Below are 17,076 nucleotides of genomic sequence, written 5' to 3'. Positions count from 1 at the left end.
TAATGTAAAGTTGAAAGGTAATCAGGTGTTTAAAATGCAGTGATAAGAAAAAAGCAACATGAATCTCCTCATTACTCCTCGACAAGAAATCGCCACAAGGGGGCAGTCACAACCCAGTAATCATTTGGTGCCTTGTTAAAATAAAGTTTACCCACATATAACTTGAGGCAGATCATTTTATATATTAAAAGTACAATCAAGAGGAGGTGTACTGTCTTGTTTACTATGTTTAACTCGCAGGCAGTCCTCGATCACTGTAGGAGCTAACCTCTAGAAAGCGAGAGATGTCCCTCTTGTCGCTCACACCCATCGCAACAACGTTTTCAAAGAGCCAGAAGAACGGTCTGTCGTCTCCTTCCTTGGGCCGAGCCTCGTGGAGCAGCCGGTAGAACTCAAAGAAGAGGCGGCCGCTGCCTCCTGTGGGGCAAAAACAATCCCCACATTGAGAAACAGTCTTGTGTTTTGTATCTGGAGCAGAAAGATTTATAAAACACTACAGGGGAACGTAAAAAGAGAAGTTGCGTGAACATACCATAAACGCCCTTCCGAGCAGGGTTGACTATTGAGAGGTCGTTGCAGGGACTTCCACCAATGACGAGGTCAAATGGACCCCACTCCTGAATCTGTCCAAAGACGTGACACAAAGTCATACAAAGAGAGAAAAATAATCACGTGCAAATGCATTGTGACAGAATCCGAAACGTTAAAGTGCTCCACCAATCCACGGCAAATACTTTTGACCGGTGATGGAGTTTAAATTCATCAAGTCCCCCCCAAAGTAAAGCCTCTTCACTTACATGTTTGCGTGTGACATTCCTCACATCCCCAACATACATGATCCGTCCCTGATGTCGGACCATGCCCACTGTGATTGAGTCTTCACACACTTCGGACGCCACATAGCGATCCACTTGGATGCCAAGTTCTTTTAACACCAGCAGTCCTGTGGAGAGCGCAATATACAACGAATCCATCAACATTTAGTTAAACCAACTAAGAGTGGGTAAGTCCCGAGCGTCGATTATTTGACAGAAAACAAGTGTTGCTGAACCTATAGACTGTGACAAAAGAGAAGATGTCCAACCTGTCGCTATGCCATCAAACAACGACAGAACACGAATGGGCCTCCTCTTCTCCACCAGGACTGGGGGGTAAAGCTTTGGTGGATCCTGAAATTTACACATTGGAAGGAAACTCAGACAGATACGCCACAGAGAGAGACTCCTCTGTTACTACTACTCACAAAATCTTGATCGTGATTATTTGCGAAGAAGAGCTGCAGATGGTCGGGCCAGTCTGAGCGGCGCTCCAGGAGACCAAACACGCCCTTCGGACTGCACATGAAGCAGTTCCACGGGTCCTCTTTGATGGCAGCGTGGGCGGCTCCTTGACCGACGAGGAGGTCTACACATTCCACACAGAAACACCTGGACACAGAGATCCAGCTGCGTTAACACAGTAAGTGTTAAATCGCTTTGGCTGAAGCAGGACTTCAAACTTTCAGTGTTCAAAGTAGGGACGCAAACAATTAATCGACTAACGATTAACTGTTTATTAAATTAAAATTAGCTTCAGTAGATTGCCTATTAACGATCGCTTGGACCTTCTTTTAGTGTTGTAGTTTGGCCGCCACCCAGCAGAGGGCGCCGCTGGTCATCCTTAAGCGGAGCCAGTTGGTACAGAAGGAGAAACAGTCCAAACAGAGGTCGGTGTGGGATGAAAAATGGACTTTATTCGGTTCTGTTTTGAAATAAAAACACTCGACAAGCTCCTTAAGTTTCACGTTAATAAGGCTCATCCAGGTGAGCGGCATGACGGAGCAAAGCAGCGTCAACTTCTTGTTTAAAAATTACCGGCGAGGACGTGGTGACAAGAAAGAGGAGAAGGAATAACAGAGAAAAAATGCGACGTGATGAAAAAGAAATATGAGGCCAATACGCAGGACTGATTTTGAGGTCGGTCGTAAACCTCAAAATCACGACAGCGAAATTTTAACCTGTCTTTTACAGACGGTTCTTCTGTATGAAGATTTTTGTTAATGGGGAATTAAATGTTTCACATATTTTATCCTTTTCATCTTTAATTTTTCCAATGAGCAACTTAAGAGTTCCCGTTTTTGTTATATGCAAATATATCTAAGTTTAATAATGTGAGAAAACCAAAATATTCTGTTTATTCAGTCAGTATTTAGGACAAAAATAATGTTTTATTATTTTTGTCCTAAATTTTTTTATTAGGCCAGTATTTAAAAAAATACTGGCCTTCATATTATGGAAAGACGATCATCCTTCTCGATGCCAGAGAAAACTGAGGTTTGGCCGCTGACCAATCAACTTTAAACGAACGAATTAATTAATAACTTGCACTCCTAGTTCAAATCATGTCTCCTGGTGGGATTAATTTACCACATAATATTTTATACCTTGTTAAATAGATTAGGCTCAGTTTGAATGATTCTCCCGGTTTTCACTTCCAGGGGTCAGAGGTCAGGCTGCTGGAGCATCAGGTTTCCATCCAAACGCCCAGCCTGGCAAGCAGCGACTCATCATCAAAATGTCACACGCCGTCGTGTGAACACAAAGAACGGCCCTGTGCGCTGATCGTGTTACTCTCAGTGGTGCTTTTTCAACGTTTGTTTTCTTGTAATTACTGCGCCAGGGTACTTCGGCTGATCCTTCTTTGAGACTTCAAACTGAAAAACCACGCATGACGTAATATTTACTATCAGCCGTTTGTGAGCCTGACCTCCGTGATGAAGCCTGACATCAGTGTTGTGACATTTGTGATGACTACAGCCAGCTCTTTGTGAAGAATAACTGTGTTTGATTTATTAGGAATAATAAACAGTTGATTCATCCAAAGATTGTGTCACAGAGCTCAAGGATATTCTCCATTAAAACTGTAGCAAGTGCAAAGTGTAGCACGTGTGTGTCTTGCAAATACAAATCTGAACAGATGTTATCTGCACATCAAAGTGCACAGAGGTGACTTCTGAAGGATTTTATCAATGGGTGTCAAATTAAAAAGGGCGTAAAGCAAATGTATTAAACATTTTTCAGAATTACAATCAAACACCACTTTGACTAAATTGAAGTTTGTGATCGCAAAGTGACAAAATGTGAACAATTTGGAGGATTTTGAGAACTTTTGCAAAGCCCTGGATGAGCGAGGGTTGCACTATGCCATTTTTAATGAAAAGCATCACTGAGCTTGATGAGTTTATTTCAGTTTCTCTGACCTGCCTACGCTGGTTTGAAGTTGCAAGTCCGGTGTAGAGATTGTAAAAAGTGAGGCATGTTAAGAGATGCTTTGGTTTATGCTTCACACCGTTAAAAGAAAATCTTGTACTGTCTTAAGCTGAAGCTTCAAGACAAACCGTTGTCCTTCATGTGAGGAAGGACTTTTGATTTTGTTTTCCTACATTCACAGCCCAAGCATCACAGCTTTGTAGTTAAATTTCCTAAAAGAAAAAAAAAAACTCTAAAACTTCTATATTTTCTACAGATTTTATCAATTAAATTTCTCTCCAGCTCAAAGTATTTCAGCTTGTGTAACCCAGTGGTGCTCGAGGTTTCCGACACATCCTTACTTCCGTACTTCTCCAGACTCAAATTTCTAGACTTCTACACGCTAATTACCTCTAAACGCCCCACACAAGAGGCCAACAAGGTTGAACGTGCGTCTTCGGTCAAGGTTGACCGAAGATGAGGCGGTCGCAATTTAAGCTTGCCGAATTAGGAAGTCAAAGCCTCACCTGCAGCAGTTGTTGTTTCCACACATGAGCACCTCACGTCCGCCGCAGCAGATAGTGCAGTACGACTGATAACCGTCGTCGTCGTATTGGTACGCGCATTCCAGGAAGCAGTTCTGCAAAGCGCACAGAAAGAGCCGAATATAAGCAGTGAGACATTTAAAAGTTTTGTTGTTTTCAAAAACGGTAAATTCGTTCGGTGGGGCAGCGTCTCACCTTGCAGCTCTGGCACATTCCTCCGGCGAACAAGGGGTGCTCCAGGCTCACGTTCAGACTTCCACACGAGATGCAGATGTCTGGAGGAAGACGAGAGGCGGTGATGGACACTTGAGTGAACATATCTAGTCAGCTGTGACGCAGGTTAGTCGGGACGTTCGTAAAGGGGGTCAGAACATAAATAACGGTGTTGCCTTCACTGTTTTATGAGAACAGTTGCCTACATTCTGATTAGATTGCTTCTTAACGACAGTGAGAAATGACCAAACGCATCTGGAGAGCATGTGTGAGCCGAACTTACCCTCCAAGCTGCGGCACTTTTGTCTCACTTCATAAACAAGTCGCTCTGTGACAGAAAAGAGAGGAAACGAATGAATGAATGTTGCTGAAAATGTTACAAAAAAAAAGTTCTCACTTTATGCTCACATCACTTATGGTAAATGGCCATGTATGATGTGAGTGCTTTATCAAGTCCAGAGGACTCCAAAGGGCCTTCAGTCAATCATTTGACTGCTTCAAAAAAAAAATAAAAATAACCCTAAGGACTCACGGCCAACTAAAATCAGAATGTATGAGGCTGATTTTATGCTAAATAAGTATTAAAATGATTGAATAGTGAGTAAAATTGAGAGAAAAATTCAAAAAGCTGATGTTTGTGTACATATTTTGAAGCATTGTGGTTCTCCACCCAGAACGAATTCTGGTTTATTAATCTCAAAGATTAATAAACTTTCAATTTTAGTGAACATTTACACTTTAAATATCCAAATAAACAACAGAAAAAACAAATAAAATGAATTATGAAGTCTTTGTAAACAAAACTGTCCTTCAAAATACAGGGATAGTTAAAGACCAAAACACCTGATTGCAGACTTTCATCATCCAGTTTCAATATCTCAGCATTCAAATAACAGTTCTACTCTTTCACGCACGACTCAAACGTAGCATTTACCTCTGCTACAAATATTAAAAACTAGAATAGAAAAATCATACTGACTCCTATCTTAAAGAAGAATCAGTTCAGATTGATGCTGTCAGATCAAAGGTCGACAAACGGGTGAACCGAAATTGTCCGTGAAACTCTGATTGGTTTATCTCTCCCCAACAACAACAAAAGCACTTCAAGCTAAAAGACTAAAAGAGAAGGCTGGAAAGAAAACCTGTACAAAGTGAACAACCATCTACAAATCAGGCAAACACAGCTGGGTCCACTCGTACACGGAAGGCAGAGCGAGCCTTCCTCTGATCACAAACTAAAAATAGATCATGTGTGACAGGAAGCACATTGTGCCCGTGTTTCATTTTAATGTGCAGCTCTTTGATAGTTTAACTAAGTCAGTATGGCTCCTGCTGCTCTCCACTGTTAAGACCCAGAATGTAGTTTCGTCCTAACTGTAGGCGACACTGTAATACGCAGCAACTTGACCCCGTTTCCTGTCTAATTCCTACAATAATTAACCTCTTGTCAACAGAGAGAGGAGTTCACAAACGGACGGGGCCCCCCTCACCTCGCGTCCTCTCGTCGATGATGTCCTTGACTTTCCCTTTCTCCACCGTGCTTTTGCGAGGCTTTTTGGCTGGGGGGGGCGTGTAGGCCGCCGCTTCGGGCTCCACCCAAATCTCGGGGTAAACCTCGGAGTTACGCTCCTCTAGCAAGTCCAGGCAAAGTGGAAATTATAGAAGTGATTTCGAGTGAGTTCGGCCGTCCCCCGCTCCCACGGGGTCAAAGGTGTCGCGCTTTCTTACCTTCAGGTGGCTCTAAGCCCTTAGGTCCAGTGGGCTGAAACCCGGTCATCGCCCACTCAATCATCTCCTTGTTTAACATGTCCACTGATTTGGAGGTTTCACTTTCGTCACTGTCGGGGCAGGCTATAAAGGCTTTTCCTGCCCGGCTACTAGCCACCTGCACACATGTGGAAAATATTTTAATCCCGCTTCATCGGCAAAAAAAAACAACAAAAAAAACAAACTGAGAGGAACCTTAAATTAAGAGGCACACAAGGTGCTTCTGACATAAAAGTGTTGGCTAATAGAGTAAGCTGTGGATAGCAAGATGTATAGCAGCTTCATATCATTTTAAAACCAACATATCATTGGTTAAAATAAGTCATTTATTGTCTGGAAAGAATGAGGTGGTGATTTTTATTGGCATTAACAATCCAGGATGTTTAAGAGAGTACACTCCTTTAGCAAGGCTAACCTTAGCTAACGCTAATCTTTCTAGATGCTAAGGAGGACCAGTTTTCTACTCATTTGAACTTAGATTCAATTTAGTAAATGTAGAATATTTACAGTAACTGCTATTGTACAGACAGCATCACCTTCTAATATAAATAACGATCATTCAGAGTAGGAAGGCTAGGAAAAGATGTTAAATGCTATCCTTAGATCTTCTTTAGGATCAGAAAACTGATTGGTGAATCTAAAATATACCAACAATGTGATAGAGTGAAACAAGAACTGGAGAATAAATTGATAACAATATATATCACGATAGACACATAATCAATATCAGTAGATAACACCTGTGATAACCAATTTCACTTAAATCCAAAACAGAACCGCAGAGCATTTGTAGCTCGTTCATTAGCCGCTTGATCTCTCATGGCTAGCTAAAAAAGGCTGATGGCATCGACTAACTCGTTCTCTCTTTGGTTACCTAGCAACAACCTGCAGCGTAACTTGAGCAACACCGAGCCTGCACAGCTTAAAAATAAAAAAAAATTTTGGGATAAAACAGGAAAGGTCATCTCTGTAGATTGGCCGTATTCAGATATTTAAAACAAAAAATTAATCAATAATTATTTATATCAACCAGTATGAGAAGTTTATAATATGATATGTTGTTTTGCCATATTGTCCAGCCCTAAGTGAAGCATAAAAACACAAGTCAGGAGCTCTCACCTGTAACACTTCGTAGATTGCTTTCTTGTACATGGGCTGTTTGTTGTAAGTTGGTTGGTGAAAGGCATTATTAAATGAACTTAAAGGCAGAAGTTTCTCTACACATACCTGTAAAAATACACACAAAAAAATAAACGTTTTGAAGCTGCAAGTCTACAAATTATCTGGATATTAGATTTCAATAGAGCAACCAGATGCACGAATAAATACCCGAAAAAAAAAAACAACCCTTGTGGTTATCAATAAAACTGAAGACTGTGTTTTGCTTGAAAAATCCAAAAGAAAAATCACCTGACAAGAATATTACCGTTGGCCCCGAACACTCACCACTGAGAATTTTCCGTCTCCAAACCACATGACCCATCTGGTTCCCTCGGCGGCTCTGCTCCGGCCCGTCATACACCAGGACACGATGCGGCCCGGCCACCAAGAAAAACCTCGCAGCTTCCCCCAAACCAGCTCGCCGATGCCAAAACCACGGCCGTCCTGCAGCCAGGAGACGACACAAATCATCCACTCCGTATTAACTTCTGAGCAAAGTTCCAAACAGCTTATTTTCTACTTTAGGGGAGGGGGGGGAATATCTGTTGCATAAAAAAGAAAGATAAACAATCTTAACCAAAATACCCAAGAACACAGAAAAACTATGCACTTTGAGAGCTGGTTATCCAGAACACTCCAACACAAGTCTTAAGGCTGTGCATAGTTTAGATTTTATACATTGTAGATGTGAAGCATTGTGAGAGGAATGCGACTGGTTAAACCCTCTGTGGTGCGTAAACACAGGTGTCACACACACGCAGGTGGGTTTAGTGTTTGTAAATGTGCTCAGAAATCATTTAGACCGGAGCTAAACTCAAAGTATTTTAAAGACACGTCACAGCTTGTTAAGGAAGGTTTTGTATTTTGTGCCTCCATTCATCCCGACGAATCGGGTTACTGGAGCCGAGTTTGTTTAGGGCCCAAAGACCAAAAGAACCGTGGTAACGTGACTGCTCAACCCAATCTCTTTTAGAAATACCACATTATATGTTTCCACTACATGCATATTTTGTACATGCTTTAAAACTTTTATGCTCAGACTTATTTTCACCTTTTTTAATAATAATAAAAAAAACAACAACAACAAAAAAACACTAAATGCTTTTTGGGAGGTAATGAAAGAAACTCCTGTGGTTCTGATGAAAAATCTCATCTCCACACCAAGTCAGTAATGACTAGACCTGTCGCAATCACAAATTCTACCGGCCGATAAATCGCCCCAGAAGTTATTGCGATAAATGATAATATTGTTGCCTAATAATGCAAGAGCACATTCTCAAAGATTAATAAAGTTTCAGTTTTAGTGAACATTCAACACTGGAACTTTAAATATCCAAATAAACAACAGAAAAAACAAATAAACTTAATTATGAAGTCGTTGTAAACAAAACTGTCCTTCAAAGAAAGGGATAGTTAAAGACCAAAACACCCGATTGAAAAGTTTCATCATCCGGTTTCAAGCAAATGAAAATGATTCAACTGGTTTTAATTGATCATGCGATTGATTGGTTAATTGTTTATTGTGACAGGCCCAGTGATGACTCTGCTGTCTATAACACTGCATTTCTGCATTTGAGGAATTAGATGCAGTTATATTCTAACATATTCAAATTTAACTGTGTGTGCAGAAAAGTGGTAGGTTGCTTTTTATTGTTTTGGAAATGTTCAGTATTTACCCCCTTAGAAGCACAAACAGGCATTTTCTCCCCGATATTCAGAGTCTGAGATTTGTTAATAATATTGGGAAACCGTGTTATGAATCCACATTTCAAACATTAGTTGTCGAGTTAAAACTGTAACGAGGTCAAAGACGAAATAAGTAATAGATTGACGCTGGTGTAAAGCACAAGGAGCGTCGTTTTATGTGCTGCTTGCTCCACAGGGAGCCTTATTGTGTGTAGTAGTGAACTTTTAACACATCCCACCTGAAATATGCAGCTGGTCTGACAAGACAAAGAGATTCTAAACTCACATTCACCCTTAAGACAGAAGCCCTTACATGTTGCAGCTTACCAAAAAACGAACAGGCGGCAGAGCAAAGTCGTGCTTCTGCAGAGCATTACCTCATACTCGGGCTCGGTGTCCGAAGACTTTTGGGAAGTTTTTTCCTCTCCTCCGATGGCGACAGGCTCCGGGGTGGTGGCCACGGTGGGAGAAGCCGGGTCAGTAGGTTGCTGCTGCTGCTGCTGCTGCTGCTGCTGCTGTTGAGGTGGCTGCTTGTGTTGATGCTGCTGCTGCTGCTGCAGAGACGGCTGTGATTGCTGCTGATACTGAGGCTGCGGCGGAGGCTGGCTGTGCGGCTGAGGCTGAGGTTGTTGCTTTGAAGGCTGCGGGTGTTTGATTATTGGGAGTTCCTCCGTCCGGCTCTCTGCGTCGCTCTTCTCCAGGTCCTTCATTATGTTGATCTCTGACATTAGCTTGGCTCTTTTCTCTGCCTATAAAAAACAAACAAAAATCAAAAACAAATAACGAAACAACAGAGGAGTTTTGGGCAAAACCGGCGCAGCTATTGAACTTGGCAGCGCAACACAAGCAGCGGACCTCCTCACGGCAAAGCCGATGCCGAGCCGGAGTCTGAAAGAACCTTGTAAACGGGATCTTACTGTGCCTTGTAAAAGTATTCATACCCTTTGAACTACTTCCACTTATTTTTTTTTTCACTTTAATGGGATCTTATGTAATAGCCCCAACACAATGCAGTCAGTGGCGCCCACAGGAAAAGAAAAAAAAAATTCATAGGGGTGACCAGACCAGGCCAATAAAAATTTTAGGGGAGCGCAGTGGATATAGTGCATAATTGTGAAGTGGAAGGGGGAAAGAAAAAGGTCATATAGCTTTTAAGTGTGGCTTTTATAAAAGCAACTGTTCTGCAAAGGTCACGGAGTATTGTTCGGGAACATTAGAGCTCAAATGAAGACCAGAGAACACGTCAACCGGGCCTGGGATGCAGCCGCAGTGGGTGGGGGGAGAGTTTAAAGCACCAGACATTGGACATCTACAAACAGCACTGGTTAAAAAAAGCAAAGAGCGCCAAACCTGACAAGACCAGGCCCGTAGACAGGGGTCTTTGTAGTCTGAAATGTAGTAACAGTGGGGTGACTATTGTTAACTGGAAATGTGCAGACATGACCTGTGAGTCAAACCTCCCTTCTGGTAGAGCACAAAGACGACAGTGGCTGATTCTCAGACGTTTGCTGAGGTAGAAAAGAGCACAGACCTTAAAAAAACGAAGGAAATCAGGGCCGACTTATCGCTACACCCCTACTAACAGACTCAGAGAAGTGGCCAGGAGGCTCATTGTAACTCTGGAGGAGCTGCAGAGATCCACAGATCAGGTGGGAGACTCAGACATTGGTCACAGGCTCGACAGATCTGGTGTTATTTGCTTTGACAAGCCAAATTTGGCTTACCCCCAAAACACACAAAATCTTACCAAGTAAGTTTTTTAATGCAAATTAGTATAATTATATATGAATGAACTAACTTAAAAGTAACTTTTCAGCAAGCTGTAGCTCGCGTTAAGTCAATTATTCCTGAAAAAAAAAAGTACTAGTTCCATTGGCGTATTTTATTTTTTCACTTGTGCAAAAAAAATAAATAAATAAAATTATTATAAGTTCAATATTAAGGAGTTTCTGACTTTAAACAAACTCTAAAAAGTTGCTTATAAGTTAGTGTAGTCTTACTTCAGGGTAACTAAGATATTTGCACCAGAAACTAGACAAACAAATGCTTGGTTACGTTTTGTATTTTTGCCATGTTGGCACATCGACCTGAACATCTTGTACTCGGTTTGAATCGAGCTAAATGGAAGTAAATCTGTTCAAATGTGCAAAACACCTGAGACCGAGGAAAGACTTTCACCTTTCACCTAAATTGAGCTGCGGATCTCTGGAAAGACTTGAAAATGGATCTTCACAGTCGCTCTCCATCCGGTCTGACTAAGGTTGAGCTATATAGCGATCACCAGATGTTTCAAGCTGGTAGAGACATTAACAAAAGCAGCGTATGCAGAGGCCGTACGGCGTCCCGGAATGGAGCTGGGAGTCCGTGACATTGAATCGGTGGGTCAATCAGAGAAGGACAAGGCGCAGGCGAGACGAAAGCCTCTGGCAGCAAATCCTCGACAGCTGCGCCCGTTTCTGATGTCTCTTTCTCAAACAAACGCGGCGCTGGATTCAAACGGACAGGCATGTCCACTTTCTGCTCGCCGTCTCCATTTCCTCTACGTGCGCGCAGATCCGCATATGTCAACACGTGCTGATCACACTATATGCTTCATGCGAGAGCGCCGGGGCACAGCTGTGCTTATTTCCCTCCAGAGTTTTTCAGTTTCTCAGGATTCACATGATATCAATCTCCAGAGGTGCCACGGCCGGAGAGAGAGAGAGAGGAAGAGAGAGAGAGAGAGAGTACACCGGGATCCGCTTCTCGTCTTCTTCCCCAGTGACTCGTAAACAATAGTGCCTTTAAGAGGACAGGGTGCCTTGGGTGAGTGGGGAGGGGTTTGCCTCAGAAGAGTAGAAACATGTGCTGTTCAATCAAGAAGCTCAGCTGCGGTTTATAAATATCTGTGCTGCAGCGCCGGGTGAGTGGTTCAAAGCCCTCGGCCGTACGCGATAGGCCACTTGGCTCCTGAGTCGCTGCTCTCCATCCTGCTCGGATCTGTAGTTCCAGGTGGTTAAAAAGAAAAAAAATATAAATATACAAAAACGAACACATGGCAGCTAGCTTGGAAGAAAACAATCAGAAGCAGAATCTGCTATCATTCCTGGCAAATTGTTGACGCTTACTGGGTGATGCTGGTGATTTTTTTTTTAGTTCACTTAGCATAACGCTGGCTTTCTCTCTCTCTCTGTCTCTCTCTCTCTCTCTCTCTCTCTCTCTGTCTCTCTCTCTCTCTCTCTCTCTCTCTTTCTGAGATTTCTTCTCATTAGAAACTAGATCTGTTTCCACTAACTTTACAATTACTCCAATTTTAGTGACGAAAATCAATTTTGCCAAATGGAACCACGGAAATGTCAAAAAACCTCAAGTTTTTTGATGAAAAGCTTTTTGTGCTTCTATTTGAAACTTTGTCAATATTCTGCTAATGTAAACAAAAGCACAATTTCCCTATTGCTGTGTTTCCAAGAAATGAAAAACGCAATTAAACTCACACATGAATCAGTTTTATTTTTTTTCATGAGATAAGTCATTAAAATGATTCTCCTGTTACTTCCTGTGAAAAACGTGTTTCCATTGCAGTTTTACGAAATAAAACTTTTTTTTTCATTTAAAAAAACAAAATAAAAAAAACTCCTCATCGTAGTGAAAAATTAGAGTTTTTTCAAAATCGCCGTGTTTCTGCTAAGCCGATTTATGGCTGAAATGTCCAATTGGAAAGTGTAGCTAATGAGGTTTTTTTTTTTTTTGGCTGTGTATTTTGCAAAAACTGCAATGGAAACACTTCGTTCGCATCACACAAGTCATTTGGTCAAAAACCAGGTAACACTACTGGTGGAAAAAATCCTGGATGAGGATGATGTCGCTGCATGTTTTTTTTGGTTTTTTTTAACGATTTATCCAATGAGCAAACTCATTGTTCACATGTGACTTTAACTGCGTTCCTTATTTAACGGGAACACCGCAATCGCAAAGTTGTGGTCAGGGGAACATCAGCAAAGTTTTGCATGGAAACACAGTTAGTGACACTGAGCACACAACTTTGGGGGGAGAACACAAAGTATAGTGGCTATAAGAAGCAGATATTTGTCTCTGGACTTCTTCTCAGTGGTAAATGCCCCCTTTCAAGGGCCTCACAGTGTGTGTGCGCCGCTTTATGAGCGAGACAGGCCCTCCGAGTCTAAAAGGGGGGGGGCAAATAGAAAAGGAGGTAGAGGAGATAACACAATGCGGTCTTTATCATTTACACATGCCTGCCTGTCACCGACACCTCAGAAACACCAGCGCTTTACGCCTCCTGTCAGAACGGCGCCGGAGACGAGCAGCACATGCGCAGGCCGCAGCGCTGCAAACACGAGACGAAAGCAAACCGGGGGTCGAAGAAACTGGCACGACTTCCTCGTTAAAACGCAGAAGTTTAACGCGGAGGACTGCGATTACGCGGCTTTTGTTTTGAACAGGAGCCGCGCATGTTGCAGGTCTCTGGCAGGGTGTAGAGACATGTTGGTTGAACAACGGCAGATCATCTGACTCAGAAGCCGTACAGCATAATACCCCGAGGGTTCAAAGGGTGACGGAGTGCAACGGGAGGCAGAAATCACCCACAACACACACACACACACACACGCACGCACACACACGCACACACACCAGTCTCAACGTATGTGTGGAAATAATACTTAGCACCTATAATGTGAGCTGTAACGCTCACATTAGCGCCACGGTTACAGTAAACGGCTAAACATCAGTTGTTTAATTAGGCTGTTAACTTTATAAGGGAAACTAAATCTTAAAGAGTCGGAGACTCACAGGAGTGGTTGCTAGGATACAAATAGTCTTGCCTGCAAGTAAAACGATTATTGCATAAATTTATTAATAATATTTTTCACAAACTTAAATTAAGGTTGAAGAACATGCACAGTAGGATGTAACGAAAGATAAAAAAAAAAAAAAGAAGAGGAGTAAATTTAGCTTTCGGTTTGCATTTTTTCTCAACCAACCACTGAGACTTTAAAACAACACAAAGCTTTCGACCTCTGCAGTTTCTCATGCACAGCGAGCAGGAAATACCCGGCGAGGACTGCTGGCGTAACTGTTTGATGGCTCACATGCCGAGATATGCCTGTAGTTAAAAGACCTCAAATCCTCTGCCTGGCAAAGTGGGAACTAACGATAAAAAGGCTCCTGATTTTCTACTTGATAGTCCCTGGCAAGCAGGTCAGAAAATCAAAAACTCCACTGGTTATCCAATCAGTGAACACGCCGTACCTAAATACAATGAGGTAATGCTGAAAACACTCTTCGTTGTTCAAGTCGTTAATGAGGAAGGATGACTTAAAATGATCATCTAGGCATCAGTGAGGTCAGAGGAAAGCGCAGTGATGTAAGCAGATACTGAAAAAGGAACGTCTTTTTATTACATCTGTGGTTTACGCAGGCGGAGAGAGAGAGCAAAACTGCTGGCAGATAACAGGAAGGCTGAAAACCTTACAGCAAATACATCTGCATTGTGTAGTGAGTGTACACAAACAGAATTGTTTTCCTTTTCTGTCAAGATACGAGGTTTTCAAATGATAAAACCCTGTAGATAGTTCCAACGTGACGACCTACATCTGGGTGCTGTGACGCCATCTTGATAGTACGGAAACAGCTTCACTTCATTGATCACACGTAAGAGACCAGCAATAGTTGAATGCTGTTGGATTTAAGGGTGTAAAAACAAAGGTAAAGTTCTCATTGCATCCCGCGAAGGTGAGCAAACTTTGCAACTAAGCATCAAGTGTCAACGAGCGCAGCTGGCTAGCTGTCTAATATGGCACGAACTTTCTGTAAAGATATTTTTAAGAATAACCTAAAGTTAGTTAAAAGTGTATTGAACACATTGCTGCAAGCAATTTATTTTGTAGGTAAACCTGCAGACTTGTATCATAGATCTATTTGCAGCAAGTATGAAATGTAGCTATAAAACGTAGACGTGCAAATGTACGTAGTGTTTTTTCTGGACTATAAGTCACTCCGGAGTATCAGTAGCATAGATACAAGAAATGTGTCATGAAGTAGAAAAACATATACAAGTCGCTGTGGTCAATAAGTTGCAAGGTAAGGTAATTTTATTTATATAGCACATTTTCAGCAACAAGGCAGTTCAAACTATGGAAAATCTGTAGTTTATAATGTGTGGTATATGCATTTCTTCTTGCTGCAACATGTGCTGCTTGAACAAAACAAGGAAAATCTAAATTATACTCAGATTTTTGGCTGTTCTTCAGCGCGTGCAATTACTGCTACAATCAGACAACGTTAATAAGCAGTACATTAAATTTACATTCAAACTGCTTGTGACTAGGCATCACGCATAACAAGTAAAAGAGAAGGAGGTAAAAGAGAAATTCAGGCCTCGTTTCATCCTCGTCACATCATCCTCATCCTCAAAGTATGGCTCTCGGTAAACACACATGATTTGTTAACTATTTTCAAACTGAACTGGTTCTCTCAAAGAGCAGAAAAAGCCTTTATAAGCCAGCAGCTTTTTTTCCCCAAACATGGCCAAAAGCCTGCGCTCCCTTCCTCATTTAAAGAGGCAGGTTCCCTTTAAGCCATGCCGCACAGATGGTCCACAACAACTCTCGCGGAAATACCTTATGTCAGCATATTCTCAGTGCGAGCAGGCTGCTCAGAAACACACACCATCGCCATGTGCCACCAAACAAACAATGCAGGTCCACATACCCATACATGCCAGCGTGCTAACCTCATAATCCAGTGTGGGGCTTAGGTTTGTTCACCCCCACACTTGGGGTGGAAGAAGAAAGAGGAAAAAAAAAGAGAGAAAAAAAAAGGCATGAACATTTCTTTGTCTGGGAAGTTCAGGGTCAGGTGATTGCTAAGGCGGTTCTGGTTGGCTAGACGCAACTTGCAAATGTTGGGGGGCCAGCACGGCTGAGTATTTGCAGAAACCTCATCTTCACCCTCACATCCACAGCACAAAGTTCACTTCGGTAGCTGCGGGGGGAGGGGTGCGGAGAAGTGGAAGAAAATGAAAAGGGAGAGAAGGAGAAGTTCTCACTGTAACACGTTAAAAAAAAAAAAAAAAAAGTAAAGTGCAACCCTCTAAAGCACCACGCTGTCCGTGCTGCAGGAGTACGCGACGGTAAGATCCCCCGCAGCGGAGAAGATGGCTTTGATGGCAAAGCGAAGCCGCATTTATGCAAATCTCATAAAAGTTTGCAAAGTGCTGGATAAGAAAAAAAAAAAAAAAAAAAAAAAGCGTAGGGGCAGGCAAAGCCCCTCTGTGCTTCGCTTTCAGGAAAATCCACCTTAAAGCGCTTTAAATGCACTTGACTCTTACTTTAGAGCGTTTTGTTTGCAGGGGCCTGACGCGTCCTGCTAATTTGGCAATATTTTTTCCCCTGGAGACACTTTGACCTCTGACCTACTTTGACCACTACTGGCAAAAAAACCCAGAACAGATTCAGCTGATTCCTTTAACTCATATACAGGAATTATATTTGTGTTTTCCAAACGAACAAATGATTTGGGATTATTGTGTGTGACAGCGTTGCACTCGCTCAGTTTTCTTTCTATTTACTTACTTAAAAGTTACATACGACTTTTAATCAACAATCTTTTAAGTAACTGGAACTTTGTGCCGTATTTTGTGTCGATGTTTAATATTTTTCTGAATCTAGTTATTGCTTTGGGAATCCTGCAAGCCTCACTAATGACACTGTAGTTATTTAAAAACATTTTCTTCCAACTAGGATTTTAAGGCAACAAATTAACTTCCAATAGTCTGTTATTAATTAAACTTTATTACCAGATCAGGGATTTCATGCAATGAAGAGAAAGATACTCAAAATGTATTCAACTCAATGCAATAATACCAGTTACTATAAAGGTAGATGTATAGTGCCTTTCAAAAGTATTTGTATTCCTCTAACTATTTATATTTTATTATGTTAAAACCACTCTGGGGCCTTCACAATAAAAGCTTTATCCATACTGAGATTAAATTAAACAGAAGTAGGCTCTATTTTACAATAGTTGATTTTCATGGAAATAGTTGATTTTCAGGGGGGTCGTCCTGCCTCAAGTGGAGGAGTTTAAGTATCTGGGGATCTTGTTCACGAATGGGGGAAGAGGGGAGCGGGAGATCGACAGGCGGATTGGGGCAGCATCTGCCGTAAAGCGGGCGCTGTACCGGTCCGTTGTGGTGAAGAGAGAGCTGAGTCAAAATGCGAAGCTTTCGATTTATCGGTCGATCTACGTTTCCACCCTCATCTATGGTCATGAGCTTTCGGTCATGACCGAAAGAACGAGGTCCCGGATACAAGCAGCCGAAATGGGTTTCCTCCGCAGGGTGGCTGGGCTCCCCCTTAGAGGTAGGGTGAGAAGCTCGGTCATCCGGGAGGGACTCAGAGTAGAGCCACTGCTCCTCCACGTCGAGAGGAGCCAGTTGACATGGCTCAGGCATCTGGTTAGGATGCCTCCTGGACGCC

The 17,076-nt window shown here is 42.2% G+C and overlaps 1 protein-coding gene across 5 annotated transcripts in view; it reads right to left on the bottom strand.

Annotated features, from left to right (window-relative positions):
- Positions 1-73: 73 nt before the first annotated feature.
- Positions 74-17,076, bottom strand: part of LOC106959499 (DNA (cytosine-5)-methyltransferase 3A) — a 47,821-nt gene continuing 30,818 nt past the window's right edge. For 3 of the 5 annotated variants that reach the window (XM_015052102.1, XM_015052103.1, XM_015052105.1), the window contains exons 7-19: positions 8,977-9,348; positions 7,199-7,357; positions 6,872-6,979; positions 5,714-5,870; positions 5,476-5,616; positions 4,269-4,313; positions 3,968-4,047; positions 3,755-3,867; positions 1,244-1,427; positions 1,085-1,169; positions 798-943; positions 533-623; positions 75-417 (exon numbers count right to left, since the gene is read on the bottom strand). In XM_015052102.1, coding sequence (XP_014907588.1) covers positions 230-417; positions 533-623; positions 798-943; positions 1,085-1,169; positions 1,244-1,427; positions 3,755-3,867; positions 3,968-4,047; positions 4,269-4,313; positions 5,476-5,616; positions 5,714-5,870; positions 6,872-6,979; positions 7,199-7,357; positions 8,977-9,348 — 1,869 coding nt within the window. In that variant the 3' untranslated portion in view covers positions 75-229. Of the gene's footprint in view, positions 418-532; positions 624-797; positions 944-1,084; positions 1,170-1,243; positions 1,428-3,754; positions 3,868-3,967; positions 4,048-4,268; positions 4,314-5,475; positions 5,617-5,713; positions 5,871-6,871; positions 6,980-7,198; positions 7,358-8,976; positions 9,349-17,076 lie in introns of all 5 variants that reach the window. The other 2 variants (XM_015052107.1, XM_015052106.1) reach the window with 1 other exon arrangement.

The sequence above is a fragment of the Poecilia latipinna genome, unplaced genomic scaffold (assembly GCF_001443285.1).
Source record: "Poecilia latipinna isolate Pla-1442-1.1 unplaced genomic scaffold, P_latipinna-1.0 Scaffold1087, whole genome shotgun sequence".
Taxonomy (NCBI): domain Eukaryota; kingdom Metazoa; phylum Chordata; class Actinopteri; order Cyprinodontiformes; family Poeciliidae; genus Poecilia; species Poecilia latipinna.
The sequence above is the reverse complement of the archived record's forward strand: the minus strand, read 5'-3'. Positions and strand labels throughout refer to the sequence as shown.